General features: G+C 42.5%; 1 protein-coding gene across 1 annotated transcript; it reads left to right on the top strand.

The window, feature by feature from the left end:
- The first annotated feature begins 6430 nt into the window (after positions 1–6430).
- Positions 6431–22682, top strand: LOC131841356 (metabotropic glutamate receptor 2-like). The gene is made up of 18 exons (XM_059189675.1): positions 6431–7195; positions 11264–11465; positions 11924–12066; positions 12598–12768; positions 12851–12995; positions 13090–13341; positions 13873–14047; positions 14159–14265; positions 14347–14496; positions 14888–15021; positions 15390–15556; positions 15729–15887; positions 15992–16154; positions 16459–16672; positions 16751–16902; positions 16990–17212; positions 17395–17672; positions 22530–22682. Exons 1-18 carry the CDS (start codon positions 6431–6433, stop codon positions 22680–22682), a joined length of 3753 nt encoding a protein of 1250 aa, XP_059045658.1.
- The last annotated feature ends 196 nt before the right edge of the window (positions 22683–22878 follow it).

Here is a 22878-nt window from a genome sequence, read left to right as displayed (position 1 = left end):
TACATCCGTATTTATGTGTATGCAACGTATCAGTATATTTACGGCCTCGGTGGTCTAGCTCTATATATCTCACTGTAGGATATGAGCTGTCTAACTGTACTGCTATACACTTTTTAAATATATATTCACTTTTAGGTAAGTAAAATAAAAAATACGCTAATAAACTCAACAATTTCATTTTCAATTGTAATATTCGTTTAACTGCGACCAGTGGCATGTTCTGTTTATATTATGACCATAATATTGTGCTATTACAGGGGCCCAGCGTTCGCTCCTCAAACTTATAAACGCCTTCTTAGAAAAATCTACGCGACTACGAGGGCAGGAGAAATCGCAGTATACGCCTTTGATATGTGTTACAGGACATGCAACGTTATAATACAATAGTTTCACTATAGCGCTTTAATAAAAACACCAAACTAATACTAAATGTTAATTAATGTCACTCTTATTGCAAATCTAGTTTTCAGAGATAAAATATCTAATTAACGGGACAAGTGTGTTTAAAATAAATCAGATTATGAAGCTAGTTGTCAACTGAAATACATAGACAGACAAATTAAAAGGTGACGTTAATAGTAGTAAAAAATATTACTATTATACAATTGATAATAAATTATTTTAACTTTCATTTAGTTTCGTAATGTAAATGCAGCTTAAAAACAGCATACATGCGTTTTTTATTAGACAACCGAAAGTTTAATATATAAATATTTTTAATTTGGTTAGTGTAACGACAATGTGTAATTTACAGTACATATTTTATGGATTTAAGTAATTAAAGTTGAAGTTATCTCAGTTCTTTATACTAAGACATAAGTAATTTGATGTTACGACGATGACAATACAGACAGACACTCGGTATCAATTTTGTGAAGTGTTAGGTGACGTTGTTAGTTGTGAAGTATAAAAATATTATCAATCGCTACAAGATAAAGTATTAAAAGATAATTGTAAAAAATTACGAGAGCAGACGTAGACGGAGTCGCGGGTGCGCGCTAGTTATAGGCTGTAATTAATATAACGTAAATAATGAACATTGAGGACTGATTGCTCTGTAGAACAAATTTTGCTTTTTAAGAGATTCACGAATGAGAAACATTAAAGTGAAACCACGAAATCCATTAAACTTTTTTCGCATAAAGTCATTCTTATAAAAGGATACGGCGTCGAATTTTCCGCAGCTCCACGAGCACTCCGCCGCTCCACACGTTCTGTTTTACCTCAATTTGTTCCTGTGTGGGGACGACGGCACGCGCTCCGAGGAGCTCTTTATAAAAAGTTTTGATCACAGCCAACCGCCGGCAGAAGCAAATTTAATAAAAAACTGTGCAATTCGAGGAACGTCGTTTGATAATGTATCCACCCTCGATGAATAACGTTCACGGTATTAAAACATAAGTTTAGAGCACGCCGAAGTTACATAGTAGAAACATGTTGTAAAACGAAACAATATAATTAACTAAGTCGGTACATACGTCCAGATATGGCAGCAGCTTCAGAACTACACAGACACACCATAATATTATTATTATGTTGAGCGACCGTACAGCGGAACAGCCACCCATTTAATCACTACACTGTTTAACGGTAACTGAATAACATTTATTACATCACAACAAAATAAATGGCCAACAGAATAACAAACAAATAAAAATAAAAAATAATAATAAAGTAAAATGCATTTCCCATCCACCACTGCGGGGCATCGTCACCGCGTCACTGTAATGACGTGCGTGTAAGGGGCCCATCTCTGCATTATGACATGACAATAGCCACGACGCTTATTTTCAGTGGAACCCCGAATAAGTGAATCTCGGACAACTGTGCAGATAATATAAATAATTGAATACAATATCATATATAATAGACTACATACATAGTGTATAAGATATGTATACATAAATAGTATATGCTGTGTGTAATCCACATATATTATTATATGTACTAGATAGGTATCTTCATGATACAGTACCAGTGTACAAAGTAACTGACACCCAAACCATTGCAACACTTCCGTTTCGTTGACGAGTACCTAACTGTTAAAATGTAAATTGCTAAATATATAATATTTGTTCAATTCGTTTATTTTTTAATTTCCGTGCTAATTAAACATCGAATTAATTTAATGAGACACGCCCCGTTTATATTTACGCAGAAGGACTCGAGCGAAGAAACAAATATTTATTGTTTGAAGCACGAGCCGCCCTTTGAAATCCTTACTCCCTGGATATTATGAATTTAAAAGTTTTTAAGGATGTTTATTATTCAATCACGCTCAATTGATATAAATGGAAATCGTTCATTATGTATATATTATAAATTTATAATTAGTGAATTTTATAATATGCCTTCATTATTGTTGGAGCGAGCTGATTACAAATATATTTATGTCCTACATTTGTATTTAAGTAAATCATATGAGACCTGATGCTGGGGATGTAATCTTTACACTTCCCTCAGTCCCTGTCTGTTCATAACTAATCTATATACTCAGGTCTTTTCTATTGACCTGCAACTCCATTCCTCGCACTGTTCAACCATCTCGATCGTGCTGTTATCCGATATTATTCACACCAAACCTAATTACTCCAGCTGCATATTGAATTATTATAATTATTGAATTATAATCATAAATTTATAAAACTCACACCGATGTAATTATACCCCTATAAAAAACCTATCAATTTAATATTTTAGCGCCGATTGTGTTGTAACAGTCTAGTCACTAATGTCTTTACGTCATAAATTTGTATTTAAGTTTATAATTCCGCTCTTTAACAATTTCATTTTTACTTTCCGTCAACAAATCACCGTTCTCCGAATATTTTTCTTCTCTTATTTACCTACATAAATGTAAAAATGACAACAATATTTTTTTATATAACAGGATTGCGACCCGTGGCATGTACGCCTGTATTAGCGGTTCTCAGGAATGAGTTTTCATGAATTTTATTAAATCAACATATAAATAAAGTAAGAAACAGAAGTTGCATGTGACAAGAAAACTATATTTATAGGAAAAGATGAAAATAAAACATACTGAAGAAAAAGACAGTGATACACTGCGGGGCAGTTGTGAAGTGTTACATTGGCCACTCCGCCTGACAGTTGATCTAAGCGGCCAAAGATTTATCGTCAGCTGACATCACTGAAAGATTTAGGGCCCTGAAGTAAGAAGACTGAAACCAAATTCAAAAAGTTTAGTCGCAGTCACAATCCTCTGAAGAACCTTCGTTAATTGTAAAAAGTAAGAGCATCCACCCTCTACCTCAATAATAACATTTATCGATCTCGGTGGTCTAGCGGTTTAGCACACCGCCTTACATCCGATGGTCGCGGGTTCGATTGCTCGCACGGTACAAATATTTGTATTCATGAGCATGATTGTTTGTATCGGTGTTTTCAGTTATCTAGTACCCATAACACAAGCTTTAACTTGGGTTTAGATGGCGCTGTGTGAATTGTTCAGGGTTATTATTGTTTTTTAATTCATTTGTATTGCCTGTTGTCTTTGTGTTTGTGTTTGTATTTTACTGCTGTATTAGTATTCACACGTGCGTTTGATTTAAAATTAACTGATTGTACCATGAAGCCCTTTTATTATGTAAAGTAACTCTTTAACCACGTTCTTCACGTAATGAATCCGAGACGATTCAGAAAATATTCATCATTTAAGATTCTACGCGATAACAGTCAAATGACGTCATTATTTCTCAAACGAGTTCGAAAAGAACGCAACTCTGCATTTGACAGTGCTTCATGAGATATCTTCGCCTCAACAAAATTTAGTTCACACAAATTTAAAGATTTATGACTTTCGTTAACAAAAAAATAATGGCTGTGAATCGCCATCGGCATCGTCTGGTTTGTACGGTGTACCTCAGTCTCAGCTAAGCACTGCTAAGCCGCCAAGCAGCTTCCTTTACAAGCTGTCGGTTGTAGGTTTCAAATTGAGGACTAAAACTATATGATGTGTTGCGTGTTAGTGTTTGTCTTAGTCCTCTAGAAGATGAACGCACGAGTGGTAACTGGTAAGGATAGTGGTGAATGGTACGAATAGTGTTCACTTATTTGTTATTTATGTCTTCTTGTATGTAAGTTGTTATCGACGTAATATCGGCTCGTTAGCCATAGCTCCACGTCTTTACTCCGCGGCGCTTGCGCAGGGAATCCCTTCCCTCTTGCGCACGGCGGTCCGTGTACGCTCGGCTCGAGACGATACATAATAAACTGCTAGTGTTTCCACATACACTACAGTACGAATATCAAGTTATCACGTGACTAAGCTACGTGATAACTTGATATTCGTGGTGCTGTTCATGTATATTGGTGATGGTCACCGCTAACCATTAGGTGGCCGTTAGCTTATGATAATACAAAGTATATATTAAATATTATACATATACATATATAACATATAATTAAATTACGCTTTATCATTATTTACGCTTTATATTTCAATGACAACGAACGAATAAGATGTTGAACTAAACAAAACATGCTAATAATAAAATTGTTACCGCCCGTGGAGTCGATATCATTAGGACATATTACTCCGGAGAAAGCGCTCCGGATTCTTACTTCAAGCTGTATACACATACATATATACATATATATATATATATATATATATATATATATATATATATATATATATTGGTATGTCTTAAGTAATAAAACTATACATCGGGAATTACAATCGTGACCATATTTTCGTTCGTTCGATTGAACTAATTATTGTTATCATTACGCACCATTTAGCGAGCGTCCCGCGGCACACGGCACCCCGACACCCACTCACCCGGGTACCACCCTTACAGGCAGACAACATACTACAAACACAACTACTTACTATTTCAATACATAATACAAGTCATAGTTAGACAACAGAAAGACTTAACAAAACCTAATTGAACTCAAACATTATTAGTGTATACACGGAGTATTTTACACCGCCCCGCGTCCATACATCACATACAACGCGCACACATATCAGTCCACATATCATATCAAGTTGGAAAGCAGCCCGGACTTACATAGCATCATCTCGATGCTATACAACATAGCATCCAGATTGTGTGGGTCACAGCAAACTCATACACTGTACCCAACTCCTGTACATGTAGCAATGCTTGTAATATTAGATGAACTTATTGTCATATCAACGGAATTTTGTAATTTTTATCACGGCGTTGTAAATATAAATTTGTTATAAGTGATAGTGAATATGTATAAGCGGAATTAAATAGTTGCTTATTATAACTTGTGTAAGCATGTTAAAAAATATATATACAACGAAAATAAAAAAAAATACTTGAATCAATAATATTACTACAACTTCATTATAATTTCGATAATATGTCGCTGGTTTTATTAAATTTTAACATACAAACTTACTGTAGATACTGGATGCATTTTTCAAGTAATGTAAATTTTGTGTTGGCGTAACACTTACGTAGTAATAAGTCAAAAACGAATGTTGAAAAAAATTTGACCGGCACCAACAGTCTGTCTTTTAATATCTAATTATATGTAGGCCTGAATCTGTATGTTTTTTTTTATAAATATATAGGTACACTCTATATATTTACAAAAAACATAATGTCATCGATTATATCTGTCAGTTGTTTAATAAAACATCTGCTTAGTTCAGTGTAAATATATATACACAAAACACAGTAGCACAGTGTTACTGTGTTTTGTTTTGTGTACAGACATATATTGTTCGTGTTTATATTCGATTTACAGCATACATCTTTCATGAAGTCTTCAATTTAGAAGATACGAGCTTTGCACCGACACGTCTAAGACTACGCTCTCCGCGGTCAGGCCGTAGCGTCGTAGCGGCGTAGCCACGTAGAGTCGTAGCGTCGTAGCTTCGTAGCGGTGTGGCGGCGTAGCGGCCGTAGCCACTATCCGGCACTGGGCGGCGAGCTCGCGCGCCGACCACGCGCCTCGCGACACACCGCGCCGCCGCGCGACACGCGACACGCGACACGCGACGAACGCGAACTCGCGACACATCTCGTCACTCCAACTATTTTACAACAGTAGTAACAGCGCTATAACGGAATATTATTTAGCGCAGTTCCATATTCTTTATATTTACATACGAAAATATACAAAACGTATAATAACAAAACACACATATATAATTATTAATAAAAATTAACTTTATTTCTTGTTAAATGCGAATTAAATTTTATAAAATATTAAATTAATGTGCGATTATTTAATTTAAAAAAATGAAATTTAATTGTACAAACGAATATACTAAACAGACGCAATAATTCTTAGAATATATTAGAATTATAATACTATATGTTTGTGGATCGAATCATAACTAAAAAGTGTGTAAGGGATGTGTGTGGTATACGACTACGTATCGCATGTCACTATAAATGATTTGAAGGCCTTCGGGTGAAGCATGGTGCGGGTGGTGGCCCTGTGGGCGCTGCTGGTGCACGTGCGGCCCCAGCCGAGCCCGGCGGCCGGCGGCGGGCGGGCGCTGCTGCACACACACGTGCGGTGGGAGGCCGACGACCACGACGACCGGCTCGCCGGCCGCTTCCTCCGCACCATCGTCTACGACCAGCGCGCCGACTTCGCCAACATATCTCAGATGTTCGACGGCGACCTCAAACTCCTCAGCCGCGTCGACTACGTCGTAGATTACGAAAACTACATCTCCAGAAAATACAGCAGATACAAAAGGGAGACCCACTCGCTCATAGCTCCCTTCGATATATCTAAAATGTTCAAAAAGAAAAAGTATAAAAATAAAACGGACAATATGTCGCAGCCGAGCGCCTCGTCCCTGCAGGCCAGCATGGCCGGCCGGCCGGACGACGCGGAGCAGGCGGCCGACGCCGCCCGCTCCACGTACCCGAACAACAAGCGGGACACCGGCCGCACAGCGCCCGACACCCTCGCGACCCAACAAACGTACACGACGCGTCACAATCATATATACAATTCCAGTGCACAATCGTCAAAACCGATTCCACCTCTACGACTGAAAATCACAGAAGAGGAGGGCGGCGGTGATGTGAATAGTGCTGGCGGAGGTGGTTCCGGCAGACGCGAGGTGCGGCTCCCGTACAAGAAGAAACCTACCGAAAACGAAACATTGTGGCCGGTGAAGCATGCGGCCGTCGTCGAGGGTGACATCATACTCGGTGGACTTATGATGGTATTACCACCACCTACTTAGTTTTCCTAAATATAATGCAATGTAAATATCTAATAATATATATATCCAGCCGCAGCTAACACAGGAACCAATATATAGTTAATAAGAACTCAGGACAATTCACAGATGCACTACTAGTTCCTTAACTAAGCAAATATTGTATTATAGTATTGGTACAAAACAACTGATAGATATATATATTCTAAATACATAGAAAAACCTAGAGCTATACAAATAATCGTAGGTACTCAGCAACACAAACGTATTTATCATCCCAAAATATTGTAGAACCCGCAACTATAATATAATACTTCCTTATTGCTGTCTACTAAACCGCATCACGATCGATACAGTTAAATAGCTATTAGTATGTGTCAAGACAAGTCAAACAACGTGACCTCTTAAGGTTATAGTTTTGGTTAATTTAATGAACATCTCCTAATACGTTCTTCACGCGTGCTGCGTACTTCAGAAACGCAAGCAAGGATACCTAGCATACCTAGTCATCTCAACAAATGCTATAACAAAACGTACAATCCTATTTTAATACTTTGATATATTATTTTGGTGAAACTAACATGAGAGTGTATGGACATACTTGTACCTATGAGAAGTATGGTCTAGTTATTTTTAATTTGCCATAAAATGAGTTCGTGTTAAGACCCGGATAATATTAATTATAAATAATGTATAATTTTGATCTAAACAAATTTTACGCTGGTAAATTTAAATAAATTCAGTTCTAAACGAATAAATACCTTTCTATATTTAGATTGTTTTCTATATTTATCTTTCTGGTTTGTTACCCGTTTTTAATAATAAAACTGTCGCGTGCTCGCCGTCGCGCGTCGCGTCGCCGCGTCGGTCCGATGCATCACTATCACTAGGACACAACATCATCATCACGAGGGGGGGAGATCATTAAAGTAAATGAACCCACCGCATGATTCATTAGTCTGCACACTCGGCCGGGTGTATAGTGTGCCCACGTGTGGTTCCAGCTCACATTATATATACCGCACATTCGCTGTCTTATATTTATGTATGGAATAACTTGGCGCGTTTACATACAATATAATTGTACTTAATCAGTGAAGTTATCAGTTTATAGACATCTGAAGAAGTAGACGTACGAACACTTTGTATAAAGTAATCTGTGCGCGTCATCCAAAGCCAACTATTGCAGCCACCCACTGCTTGCTGCATTGCTTTACAAGCTGCGTATCCGGTTCCGGATGGTGAGCAACGGCAGTGAGTTTACAAATATAGAGACATGACGTCTTAGTCATAGCAACGCATGAGTGGTGCTACATGCATAACATAATAGGGTTTCATCTCCGGAGAGTCAGTCAGAAATAAAAATTCATATTTAATTGATCAATTTGGGGTCTAAGTCGGTAGTAAACCCTAGTGGCGGCCCACGTTGCTCTCAATGAAAACAAATTCAATATTTACGTAATAATACATAGAGTGTAAAACAGTTTGTATTGCCATGTAATACATTGAACGTCGTGTTGGTGTTTTCTATGTAAATTAAGTATGTATTTAAAATATATATATATCTAAGTATTTATATCAGTTGTCTAGTACATGTAACACAAGCTCTGCATAGCTCGGTACTAGTTGAGCTGTGTAAATTATTGTATGGCTCTTTATTCTGGTTTTCTGTCTTTGTACATAATTATTCCAATTTTGTTACTGTACAAATCTCTCCTCCACGAGATAAACGCATTTTTATTTATATATACGTACTTACTTTTAATAGGCATGGCGCAGTCAATGCCGCGAGTCTAAACTATTATAACAAGTATATTTAAAAAAGTACATATATATATTTTTTTTCATAATGAATGGAGTAGATACTTGTTATTTTAATATCGAGTTCCTCCGTAATAATTTACGAATATTGCATTGTTAAATTCACATCGCTGACGCTTATTAAAACTGTCATGTGATCGCAGTAAAGGATTTACTTTAACAAAATTCGAGCACTGCACCAAGCGCCAACGACGGCAGCCAGTTATTGTAAAAAGAACACTATTCTTTGTAGGATCGAAATTAATTTCGGCTTTCCAAAGTTTGAGCGGTAACAAATACAAAAAATCGTTGTTCGTGTACTGAGTATGGGTGTGTTATGGTAGAGATGTGTGCCGCCCCGGGCGCGGCTGCCCACGACTACGTGTCGCCCTCTTATTTCCTCCCCACTGGCCGGACACACAATTTACTATATGCCCCATTCATACGCCTTATTAAATTCATAATTCAACGCTGTACGAGTACGAGTACGAGTACGTGTTAATACTCGTATTTATAAACTTATTACTACCAAGTCACATAACATTATGTACACTAATATAATTTCTTAAGTTGTAATTATAAACCTTAATTATTTATCACCGTGTTATTTTAGACCAAATGACAAAATTTATTATTTAAAAAAAAAACTATTACATTAATCGTACGTTGTACCAAAACTATAAAAGATTCTGATTACCTATCAGAATCTTTTGTAGTTTTGGTTCATAAAAAAGATACCAATGACTTGATTATGAAACTGATTAATGTTAAATGAGTACGCGAAGCGTTCTTGATGACAACATGCGAACTGATTTCTGGTGAAATATTAAATGATACATTTATCAATGTTAATGTTGCGAAACAATGTACGACTCCAGCTCGTACATATTCCCGGCCACGAAATGAGAGCCGAATAGAGATGCTGCTATATGATAGGAAAAATAATATAATATATTTATTACTAACGAATTCTCTATACATAATATTGTATTGCTCGCTTCAAGTATGTGTTTTCGCCAATCTTACGACGCGAAATGCCGAGAGGACAGAAGTGCACGAATAATTCAGGAGTGAAAACAATTTTAATTTACAAATAAAAACTACTTACACATTCCACATCACAAATATAACATTAGGAGATTGTAAGGACATTGTATAGTAGTTAAGAAATAAACGAGCAATGAATATGAATAGTTTGTTTACCGAGAGTTTACACGCGCGGCGTCTTCTATGTTCTGTTCGCTACCCAATGAACAAAACAAAATTAATTCATTACTGGATTTATATAGATTTTTTATTTTAGGTTCTTAGTTGTACACTTAAGTTATGCAAATATATTTTCATGTTAATAAAATTTATGTTGTAAAATAAACCTGCTGCGAAAAAATCTTTTAAATATCAACTCTAAATAACAACCTTATTAGTTTTGTTTCTGAACTTTAGTAGACATTTTGTTAATTTGTTCTCATCGGTGACAACAAATGAACAAAATTATTATTACAGTCGGTTAGAACATATTATATTAAGATGTCGTGAAATATCGGGTCTTCATAAAAAAAATACAAAGACATGCGGTTGAGTAAGCGGCAGTGTCCAGAATCTGCTGTGAGTGGTGACGGGATCGTTTTAATAACCTAATTAATTCTTACAAGTTACATATCAGAAGATAAAAAATAGGAGCACGCTAATATTTATTAGTTATTAAATAAATATGGGTTCAAAAGTTGCGATGTAAATGTAAATCTACAAAACGCAGATTCGTTTAATAATTCTCCACTGCAAATGAAAGCCAATTTTCCTTTTAGACTGCTGTCTGTACTCGTATTCAGATCAAAGTCAAGATTTGTTATTGGAATCCAATTTTTTTTTTATTGTTCTGTTTATTTATATTTTACTAATGGTAAAAAAGCGGTGATACTAGATTTCAAATCCAGTATTAATTGAACGATTTAAAATTTTGTCCATTATATATAAATGCAATTCGTATCTGTATTGGTATTCCGTAAGCGCTTAGTCAACTCATTTCGTTCATTGCTTCACTCGATTGTCCAATAAATGCTATCGAGTTTGCGTATATTTCTAAAAAAATCGCTGGTCCCTGTCTTACCTCCGTCCCGCTCTCGAGCGTGTGGCGCTGCAGTCGCTAGTTTTACAGAATACCAGCGTACAACCTCACCGCGGATTCTGTTGATTTGTATTTGTATGATTGTATGATGTCGGCGTTGTATGTGTGGCGTGAGTACATGAGTGGCGTGGCGTGTTGTGGTGCAGGTGCACGCGCGGTCGGAGGGCGCGACGTGCGGGCGCGTGATGTCTCAGGGCGGCGTGCAGGCGCTGGAGGCGATGCTGTTCGCGCTGGACGAGGCGGCGCGCGCGCGCCTCCCGCCGCCCGGCGTGCGGCTCGGCGCGCACGTGCTCGACGACTGCGACAACGACACCTACGGCCTCGAGATGGCGCTCGACTTCATCAAGGGTAATCCGCCATCCTTCTCCGTGACGCTCGTGTCGCTCGTCGCCCACCCTCTCTAACGACGCTATAATCCAGTCAAATTTCAAATTATATAAACATGATTTGACCAGTTTTGGCGCCATATGAAAAAGTAAGTCTACATTTTGTGGCTAAACAACAGCAGCAGATAATGAAAAAATGAAAACGACCTATTTTGTACAGATTTTTATTCTCTACAACTATTATTTAAAACATTTTTTCATATTTGTTACCGTTAAATCGATAAATCAAATCGATATTTTGAAGAAGGCGTTTTTCAACACTTCGTTTCATTTTTTGTTCCCTTTCCCGTCAACTTAAATCAAAATTTCTTTCTTAATATTATTATTCACGTGTTTGCGAACTTATAAATATATTGCGCTAAACCTGGTCACATCATGTTTAGTATAATATATTTTTACTGAGTAGTATGGTGACCGCAGGCTCGATAAGCAACATCGACGACGCGGAATACGCGTGCAACGCGACCGCCGTCCGGAAGGTGATCTCCGGCGTGGTGGGCGCGGCCTCCAGCGTCACCTCAGTGCAAGTCGCCAACCTGCTGCGACTCTTCAAAATACCCCAAGTACTCACCACATATTCCCTAAGTAATGTAGCTATTTATTTAACAATACGAATATATTTGATGAAATATGAAATCTTATAACATATATGAATCTTTAAATTAATTTGAATATTATCAAAAAATCCATAACTAGGTATATATATAAATATAAATATGTACATCTGATGCCCAGTATACGTATTATAATTATTCAATTCGGCCCGACGTAGCAGTCTACATACCGGGCCGGTGCCTTAATATCATTTCTTTATAATCGATTTCTCCGTACTAACCTGCCCATAGAATTAATTTACTAGATTCATCTTTGCAGTACAATACATTATTATTCGTTATTCACTACGATGTTATTTATGACTTTTTCACTTTTTTTTTTAAGAATGTATTAATAAGCAGTCAAACACTGCTATGAATTCTAAATTATACATGTTTATATGCAGATCTTTTAATAGTTTAAATAGAAAATTACTTTAAAATCGACATCTTAATACGCGCAGTTTAACAATATACAGTAATGATATATTTTATTCTTAGGTTTCGTTTTTCTCGACGTCTCCAGAACTATCGAACAAAGCTCGCTTCGAGTACTTCACAAGGACCATTCCTTCCGACCAACATCAGGTTCGAGCGATGGTCGAAATAGTGAAGAAACTGGGCTGGAAATATGTGTCCATTATATACGAGGAGTCCAACTACGGCATCAAGGTATCGCTGATGCAGCGTTCTTCTCAATAATTGCTATGTTAAGACATTTCAAACGCGTACCAATAATAGACATCGTCAACAGGCATTCGAAGAACTGGAGACATTGCTGGCACGTAACGACATATGTATCGCAGTCAAGGAACGGCTCGTGAAGGACTCCGGCGAGGCGGACGAGAACGCCTACGACGCAATAGTGTCACGGTTGTTATCTCGACCGAGAGCTAGAGGTATATCCACCGAAATGTTCTCGCTGAATTTGAAGGTACGCAGAGATACATAGAGGGTGTGGAGTGATAACGGTGTGTCCTGTACCGGTCGCAGGGGTGATCGTGTTCGGGTCGGACCAGGAGGTGGCGGGCGTGATGGCGGCGGCGGGGCGGCTGCGCGCCACCGACACGTTCGGGTGGGTCGGCTCGGACGGGTGGAGCGCGCGCGCGCTCGTCTCCGAGGGCAACGAGGCCGCCGTCGAGGGCACCATCAGTGTGCAGCCGCAGGCCAACCCCGTGCGAGGCTTCCGCGACTACTTCCTCAACCTCACCGTGCAGAACAACCCGAGGAACCCCTGGTTTGTCGGTAATTCTCACCGACGCATCCATTCGCGAATCCAACTCACTTACCGAATACGAAACATGTGACCTCGACAAACGTTGCGGTAATATTTGGTACCTACCTACTACGTGATCACATGTTCACATGTGTACTTCGAGAATAAAACATTTATAACTTATACAAGCACTATACTGTCGTCGCGTAATATATGTACATATAACCACTTCGTTTTCATCGTATAACTACGCTGCTTACATACTTACCGAGTCCATCCATGAATGAATGAGGAATGATCCAGTATTTATGATTAATGTATCGGAAAATTTTTACAGAACTATGCGGAGATTGAAAAAATAGCTGATGATTGACGTCCTATGGTGCAATCATAAAACACATCAATTATATTATTTCTATTGGAAATTTGTACATACAAGCATGTAAAATAAATATCTTTAACAAATACGAAAATTGTAGGTTGTTTTTTCGCTATTAAAATAATATGAATAGTGCAGTGGGTTTGTTGTTTGGTGTCACACACAACGGTGTATTGCGCAGAATTTTGGGAGGATCACTTCCGATGTCGGTACCCGGGCAGCGCGCGCACGCCCTACAACGGGCAGTACTCGCGCGCGTGCTCGGGCCGCGAGCGACTCACCGCCGACAACACGGAGTTCGAGGCGCAGCTGCAGTTCGTCGCCGACGCTGTTCTCGCCTTCGTGCACGCCATCAGGTGCCCAGTTGTCGCAAATTTACAAATTCTCTCTATCTATCTAAATTACGATATTCATTTCCTGACCACCTTCTGCATCGACATCACTAAATTAGTCGTATTGTTACCCAGGGACATGCACGACGATCTGTGCGGCGGCAAGCCGGGGCTCTGCGAGGCGATGCGGCCGGCGAGCGGCGCGGCGCTCCTGCGCTACCTGCGGAAAGTGCGGTTCATAGGTAGCCATTTAAACTTACCCAATAGACATAAATATCAGAACCACTGCCATTCAATTATATTTTAATACGTCGCATGCGCAGGTCTCAGCGGCGACGAGTTTCATTTCGACAGTAACGGCGACGGTCCCGTGCGCTACAACATCCTACACTTCAAGCAAGTCTCGCCGGGAGTCTATCGCTGGCTTAAGGTCGGCAGATATCTGGACGGGGAACTGGAACTGAACATGGACGGTTGGTACACTGCTGCTAATTATTACATTCTATATCTATTTACTTGGAGAAACTCCCTCATGGAGTGATCTAGTGTCTCAGAGCCCGCTCTGGAGAGTCAAGCGAAATACTCGTACTCACTAAAGACTCCAAGGAGTGAGACGAAGCGCCTATTGTTGGAGTCACGAGATTGCGTTGACACTTCCACCTTCCACCCTGACTCCGACTACGTCGGCCCGCTTTAATATTTGCGTTTGACGTCTTTAAGGCCTAAAAATAATAATTACGAAAATACGGACCTTGATTCATCATCGTCGGAAATAATAAATCGTTCCCGAATTGAAAGTGACTGGTGTGTAAGTCGCTGCTTTGATAACGACGACAGAGTTTAAAAATGACATATTTGATGCAGACATCCAATTCAAATGGGAGGAGCGGCGGCCGCCGGAGTCGGTGTGCAGCGCGGAGTGCGAGCTGGGGCAGGCCAAGCAGTACGTGGAGGGAGAGAGCTGCTGTTGGCACTGCTTCAACTGCACACAATACGAGGTCCACATCACATATAAATATTCTGAACAGTCCGCCGGAATAATACTGTTAATTAACGCTCCTGTACCACTCAACACTTTATTGGACCCAAAATTATTAATTATAAATTACGAGCATGCAACAAACCGACCTCAAGACCTGTCTAGAATTGGGACATTCATTTTCCTTTTTCCGGTCATCATTTGCTGATATCTTGTTGATTAAAATATATCACATTTTTTTTTTTTTTTATTATTATGCGATACGATCATTCACTAGTGAAATAGCTGCAGTACATATCGTATCGGCTGTCCGATACATGGGCGGTGGCAGTAGTTCGGGAGCATGTGTGTGTGTGTGTATGTAATGCGTGTGTGTGGTGCGTACAGATCCGGTCGCCGGTGTCGGAGACGGCGTGCGCGGAGTGTCCGCTGGGCACGCTGCCGGACGCGGCGCGCACCAGCTGCGCGCGCGTGCCCGAGCTCTACCTGCGGCCCGACCACCCCGCCGCCATCGGAGCCATGGCCTTCTCCACGCTCGGTCTACTGCTCACTACGTAATACTCACAACACTTTATTTAATTCTCCTCCTATATAAAATCCCATTTTGATGCTCAGCAAATCAATCTCTGTTGTTTAAAAAAAAAAATACAAGAAATCTCATATATTCAACAACATTTCGATGTGAAATCACAATTAAATGAAGTATCGCACCGCGTGTGCAATTAGATTCGTGCTGAGCGTGTGGGCGGCCCACGGCGACACGCCGGTGGTGCGCGCCAGTGGCCGCGAGCTGTCGTTCGTGCTGCTGACCGGCATCATGATGTGCTACCTCATTACCTTCGCGCTCGTGCTGCGCCCCACCGACTTCCTCTGCTCTCTGCAACGGTAACTCTATCCACTATGCATATTTCACACTATCCACGTGCAGTACCTCCATCCAGATTGAATAGTGTCAATTACTTATTTATGTTTTTCATGTTTATTTCCAGATTTGGAACCGGCTTCTGTTTCACAGTGGTATACGCGGCGCTCTTGACGAAAACCAACAGGATAGCTCGTATCTTTGACGCCAGCAAGCACTCCGCCCGCCGGCCCTCGCTCATATCGCCGAAGTCACAACTAGTCATTTGCTCAATACTAGTTTCAATTCAGGTACAATGCTAGTTTTTTTTTTTTTTTTTTTTTTTTAATTTATATCTGTTAAATAATTTATTTTGTGTGTAGTGTATTACGGATACCATGTTTTGCAATATATAACAATTTGTAATTATTGGGCGATAGTACATCGTCGACTTTAAGTAATCACTCTCACGAACGTAATGTAGGTTTCGATCATACCCTAAGCATTTTCCTCGTGAAACTATGCACAACCGTTAATTTTCTCGATCACTACCTGCGAGTTGTGTACGTGCACACACACACTCAAGGCGGTGATGATGATGGTGTTGTTGGGCAGGTGGTGGTGGTGGTGGTATGGCAGGTGGTGTCCCCGGCGCGCGCCATCCACCACCACCCGTCGCGGGAGGACAACATGCTGGTGTGCGACTCGTACGTGGACGCCTCCTACACCATCGCGTTCTTCTACCCGGTGGTGCTCATCGTGGTGTGCACCGTGTACGCCGTGCTCACCAGGAAGATACCGGAGGCCTTCAACGAGAGCAAGCACATCGGTACACCCGCCACCCTCACTCCTACATTCATATACACTCAATCGCGAACACGCCTAAAGCCTACATTATTCATTGCAGGGTTTACAATGTACACGACTTGCGTGATCTGGCTGGCGTTCGTGCCGTTATATTTCGGCACCGCGAGCCACGTCCCGCTGCGGGTGACCAGCATGGCCGTCACGATCTCCCTGAGCGCGAGCGTCACCCTCGCCTGTCTCTTCGCGCCTAAGGTGGACCTCTATTTCATTTCATCGACACCGATCGCCAATTCTTTAATATATATCGCGATGAGATGACGGATGGATGTGTCGTTGCAGCTGTACATAATCATAGTGCGGCCGGAGCGCAACGTGCGCGCGACGCTGATGCCGCCGCGGTGGCGCGCGGGCGGCGCGGGGTGCGCGGGGGGCGCGGCGCGCGCGGGGGGCGCGGCGGGCGCGGCGGGGGGCGCGGTGTGCGCCGCCTTCGTGGGCGCCGCGCCGCTGCCGCGCGCCGCCGACCTCACGCCCTCCACCGACCTCTCCACGCTCAACGACACCGGTCAGTGCACGCGCCCGCATCCACCCGCCCGCTCCACTCCTCCTCCCGACCGAAACGTTTCACCGTCCCCCGTCCCCGCGCAGAGTTACCTACTACTTTACTTTATATAGTATGACGTTTACTATATCAAAATTAAACCTCGTTCTATACCATATAAAACGTATTATTTCATGTATTTCCAGAAAAGAACGGCTCGTTGGATAGACAAGTCCAGACCGATGAGACGTTTTTGTATCCTCGACTGAAACTCATCAGTAGTGATCGTCACAACTGCGACATAGAAGAAAATGGGTTGTGCCTGGATCCTAGGCGGCTACTGGAGCTGCGCAGCATCGGCGGGGGCGCGGTGCCGGCGTACCACGTGGACGGGGCGGCGGGGGTGGTGGGGGCGGTGGGGGCCGTAGGGGCGCTGGGGGCGTTGGGGGCGACCGCCGGCGACGCCGTGGACAGCGCCACGAGGGTGAGCGTCGCCATCATCGGCCCCGAGATGGCCTTATAGCGGGAGAACGGACTCCGGGTCAAGCCACGGCGGATCCCAGTGCTCGTGTGACCACCACTTGTATAATAATACACATAATAAAAAAATAAAATGTTAAATATTTACACTGTACAGTACCCAACGATCGAGAATGGACTTGACGTATTTATTTGTACGATTCTATAATGTATAGAATCATATATATAGTACGCGTCATACTATATAATGTTGTCAACGTATTTGCAATAGTAATTGTATTATTAACATAACTTATTAAAAAGAGAAAAATAAAATCTTGATCAGCAATAGACTCATTAAATGTAAATAACTGTCTCAAATAAAAAATAAATATTTACTTTGTATCATCTGTTAAATTTTAATAATATAAGTACATAGAATAAAAAACGAACTTTGTGATACTAGTGTAATAAAAGTAAATGTTACTAATGAAATTTCTTTATTTGTAATATACCTACCAATTTATCTTGATAGATAAATAAAAAAAAAAAAAAAATCAATGAAATTATTGCAGTAAGCGCATTAGGTAAAGGCATACGGGGCGAAGGTTATGGCGGAGCAACTTCTTCACTATGGAAGAGGAATTCGCTAAGGAATGCCAAGAGAAGTCCCGTGCATGACACCCCCGGCCCGACTCAAAAAAAAAAAGAACACCTTAATATCTTCTTGAAAAACCCTTCATGCTGTAGTCTCATGAGAAAAGTAGTTCATTCCACAATCTCTCACAATACGCTAGAATAAGGAGAAGTAATATCCAGTACTTCTCCTTACTCGTAATATCCAGACTAACTTACTTAACTTAATCGTAGAAATAGTGATATTCATTTACTTAATTCATAAACTTATATTTAATTACATACAGATCTGGAATGCAAGATTTCCTACCCGCATATGACTTCGGTAATATGACAGAACGTCCGTCCAATTGCGTAGACAGCAGGTCCAGTAGGGAGCCTTTTTTTTTTTTTTAACGTGTGGAAAAATCTTCAATAGACCGTCACCCCGCCGGAGGGATGGCGAGGTGGTGTGTGGGACTTGTACCCACTAAAATACCACACGGTGTACCTACGAGCGCCTATGCCGGAGCCAGGGGATTCGCAAGTGCATTCTACCCCAGCTCCGACGGCGACGGCCCGCCCTGTAGATGTTGTAGGGCACCCATCTCGTTTTCTGGTTAATATATATTGGAGGCGTGTGGATACACGCGCACACCTCCGGGGCCTTTGGATTGGGGGACTGCCTCCCTCAATGCTTCTACCCCGGCCCCAAAATAGAGGGGGGCGGAGTTGGGTACGCCCCCACCTCTATTCTTCTAAAGGGAAGCACTATCTGACTCCCGCTCCCTTTCCGCCGCCTCCTTCCGCGAGATAACTTCCCCGCAGAAGGAGTTCACCGCCAGCCATGATCTCTCGCTACTGATCATCCTCCGAACTAAATTCGGCAGCGAGAGATCGTCCCCCACTATTCGTGTGAGGACACGGCGCTCACTCTCGAACGCTGGACATTCGTCCAGCGTGTGTTTCGCCGTGTCCTCCACACCTCCGCACTCGTGGCAGCCGGTCGTCGGCTCCTTCCTCGCCACATGACACAGATACCGCCCGAAGCACCCGTGCCCGGACAGTAACTGTGTCATGATTAGATTATTTGTCTCCTATTCATCCACCGTTTGAGGATGGGACGGACAGCCTCGACGGTCCTCAGGCCGTCAGGTATATATTATATATTTATTTATTATATATATAATGGATACAAGCAATACAATAAATAACTATAGCGCCTTCTGCTGAGCAATAGCATAATTAATTAATTAATACTACTAATAAACAATTGTGCGCGAAAAGCATTCAATTCGAATCAATATAAGAACAACCATTTCACGATAGATTGCTTTACAATAACTCAACTGGATACAGTAACTTATAGCGCAAATTGCCGAACAATAGCATAATTAATACTAATACTAATGAATAATTCTAGGCGCGGGATAAGCATTGATTCAATCTGAATCAATAAGAGCAACCATTTCACAATAGATGGCGTTCGAAACGAAACAAAATAACCTCTACTCACTAGATGGCGCTGTGTTTAATACATCCCTTCACTCACCAGATGGCGCTATTTGTGTATTTGTGTAAAACGTAGAACGCGATTTAATTTCGTCCTGATTGTCCAATATAGGTGAAGGACGATATTTATAACCTCCGGTTAGGTTAGGTTAGGTTAGGTTTATACACGGGGCGGAACGGCGTTGTAGTGCCGAGGGACATGCAACGCGGTGTTCCACAGGGGTCGGTTCTGGGCCCGATCCTGTGGAACATCGGGTATGATTGGAACCTGCGGGGCGCCCTTTTAACGGGCACTGACCTCGTGTGTTACGCGGATGACACCTTGGTCACTGCCCGGGGGCGGGACCTACGGGAGGCTACCCGCTTTGCCACGGCAAGCGTGGCACTGGTCGTCGGCCGAATTAGAAGGCTTGGGCTCCAGGTGGCGCTGGAGAAGACCGAGGTCCTATGTTTTCATGGGCCTCGGCGTGCGCCACCTCCGGATGCCCAGCTGGTCGTCAGTGGCCAGAGGGTGGGGGTCAAGCCCTGTATTCGATACTTGGGGCTTGACCTGGACAGTCGTTGGAGCTTCCGCGCTCACTTTCGGAACCTGGTCCCTCGCCTTATGGCAGCCGCCGGCGCTCTTAGCTGGCTGCTGCCAAACGTGAGGGGGGGAGAAGGTTCCCGCCGCCTATACCTCGGCGTGGTGCGGTCCATGGCCCTGTACGGAGCCCCCATCTGGGTGGGGGCCCTAGGTAGGGAAAATGTGGCCTGCCTTAACAGGCCACACAGGGTCATGGCCATACGGGCCATAAGAGGCTACCGCACCATATCCGGGGAAGCGGCGGGTCTGCTGGCGGGGTCTCCTCCGTGGGACTTGGTAGCGGAGCTCCACGCGTCAGTGTACCACTGGCGCGCGGAACGACATTCCATGGGGGAGGCATCCGCTGGCCACGAGATTGGAGCGCGGATGTCCGACTTTCGGCGGATCCTCAGGATCAGGTGGAGAGAAAGGCTGGCCAGTCCATCGGCCGGCCTGAGGACCGTCGAGGCTGTCCGTCCCATCCTCAAAAGGTGGATGAATAGGAGATGGCCACTGACGTACCGCATGACGCAGATACTGTCCGGGCACGGGTGCTTCGGGCGGTATCTGTGTCATGTGGCGAAGATCCGACGACCGGCTGCCACGAGTGCGGAGGTGTGGAGGACACGGCGCAACACACGCTGGACGAATGTCCAGCGTTCGAGAGTGAGCGCCGTGTCCTCACACGAATAGTGGGGGACGATCTCTCGCTGCCGAATTTAGTTCGGAGGATGGTCAGTAGCGAGAGATCGTGGCTGGCGGTGAGCTCCTTCTGCGAGGAAGTTATCTCGCGGAAGGAGGCGGCGGAAAGGGAGCGGGAGCCAGCTCGTCCCGCTTCCCTCCGCCGCAGAAGAGCCAGGCCTAGAGGTGGGAGCGTATCCAACTCCGTCCCCCTCTATCCCCCACTGGGGCCGGGGTGACTGCCTTGAGGGAGGCAGTCCCCCAATCCAAAGGCCCCGGAGGTGTGCGCGTGTACCCACACGCCTCCACAATGGAGTAGGGCGAAATAGGTCGCCCTAACCACAAAACGAGATGGGGCCTGCCCTACAACATCTACAGGGCGGGCCGTCGCCGTCGGAGCTGGGGTAGAATGCACTTGCGAATCCCCTGGCTCCGGCATAGGCGCTCGTAGGTACACCGTGTGGTTTTTTTAGTGGGTACAAGTCCCACACACCACCTCGCCATCCCTCCGGCGGGGTGACGGTCTAAGATTTTTCCACACGATATATATAAAAAAAAAAAAAAAATAAATTTAGGTTATTTAGGTTTTTTTTTTTTTTTTTTTTTTTACCTATAATATAACCGCTGTTTACAACAGGGTGGGCCGTATATATATAATGCTAGGGGGTACAGCCAAGTAAACACACTAAGTAACTATGTGAAATTCCAGGTTTTTTACAATTAGACACGTAACTTTCTTAATTACTACAATTAAACCTAGTGGACGAACTTAATTAGGGATTTACATTTCTAAGGGTTATCTATTTTACTTTTGTTTACATACTTGAATTTTAGCCTATTTTATTTCTTACTTATCTATTACAATTCTTACTATTACTATTATTCTTTTTATTACTTATATCTATTGCTTATCTATGACTGTATATCCACTATACACCTAGATACAGCTTTGCTTATCACTATTTATGTTTGATACCTTGTTTATTACTTCTTTTGCGTACTTTAAAAATTTTTCTCTATGCTCTTTTTTCTTTATAATTTCCTTGAAATTTTCTGACTTTATTTCCGTTCCTAATTCTATTTCCAGATCCATTCTTTTCCTTCCAAAGCGAGGGCATTGTGATATAATGTGTGTAATAGTGTTTCGGGTGTGTTCTGGTCACATGGGCACGACGGGGTTAGGTTAGGTTAGGTTAGGTTAGGTTAGGTTGTACTTGGGGCCTTCTTGATTGTTTTGAGGTGTTTTCTTCTTGGCGCTAGCGCAATATATTATCTTTCTTTCTTTCTTTTCTTTCTTTTCTTTTAATTGTTAAGTTAGTTAGGTTTGTACATATATAGTTAGGTTAGGTTAGTTAGGTTACGATTTTAGTATAGTAGTGTGTCTGTTTGTTTGTGTTGATTCTTTTATTCTTTCTTTTTTCTTTTAATTAAATAGGTTAGGTTTTGTACATATACTTAGGTTAGGTTAGTTAGGTTAAGTTTCGTTTGTTTTGTTGTTCTTGTTGCGCTGAGGTGGATTTTGGTGGACTCACCGGGAGCGACAGGGGGCAACTCCTGTTTGCTGTGCCTGCTCCAGGGGAAGCCCTGGAGCAGCCTGTGGAGGCGCTAGCCTCCGTATTACCCGCCCAACTTCGGTTGGGCGTGTCTCTTTTGGCGCCGATCTGAGGGAGTGGCTGGTACTACCAGCCCCCTCCTTTACCCGTCCCCCGCCGGGGGGGACGAGGAGCGTTTGTCCCTACCCCGGGACCTGGACTTTTGGTCCATGACGGATTCCGTCACATTGGCGGACGCCGACACGGTGCGGTCGGCGGCGAGGTCGCGGCCCGTCTCGCGAGCAAGGTCGCGGGCATCTCGGCCCTCA

Source organism: Achroia grisella, unplaced genomic scaffold (assembly GCF_030625045.1).
Source record: "Achroia grisella isolate CSIRO2021 unplaced genomic scaffold, CSIRO_AGI_Agris_v1 utg1589, whole genome shotgun sequence".
NCBI lineage: Eukaryota > Metazoa > Arthropoda > Insecta > Lepidoptera > Pyralidae > Achroia > Achroia grisella.
Note: the sequence above shows the minus strand (reverse complement) of the source record. Positions and strands in the feature narration are given on the sequence as shown.

Bases quoted from the DNA above. Each gene is read 5' to 3' on its own strand.
- LOC131841356 (XM_059189675.1), top strand. From the start codon at position 6,431: ATGGTGCGGGTGGTGGCCCTGTGGGCGCTGCTGGTGCACGTGCGGCCC. The intron at 7,196-11,263 runs GTATTACCACCA...GTTGTGGTGCAG, and splicing joins TACTCGGTGGACTTATGATG to GTGCACGCGCGGTCGGAGGG. The intron at 16,155-16,458 runs GTACAATGCTAG...GTTGTTGGGCAG, and splicing joins CAATACTAGTTTCAATTCAG to GTGGTGGTGGTGGTGGTATG.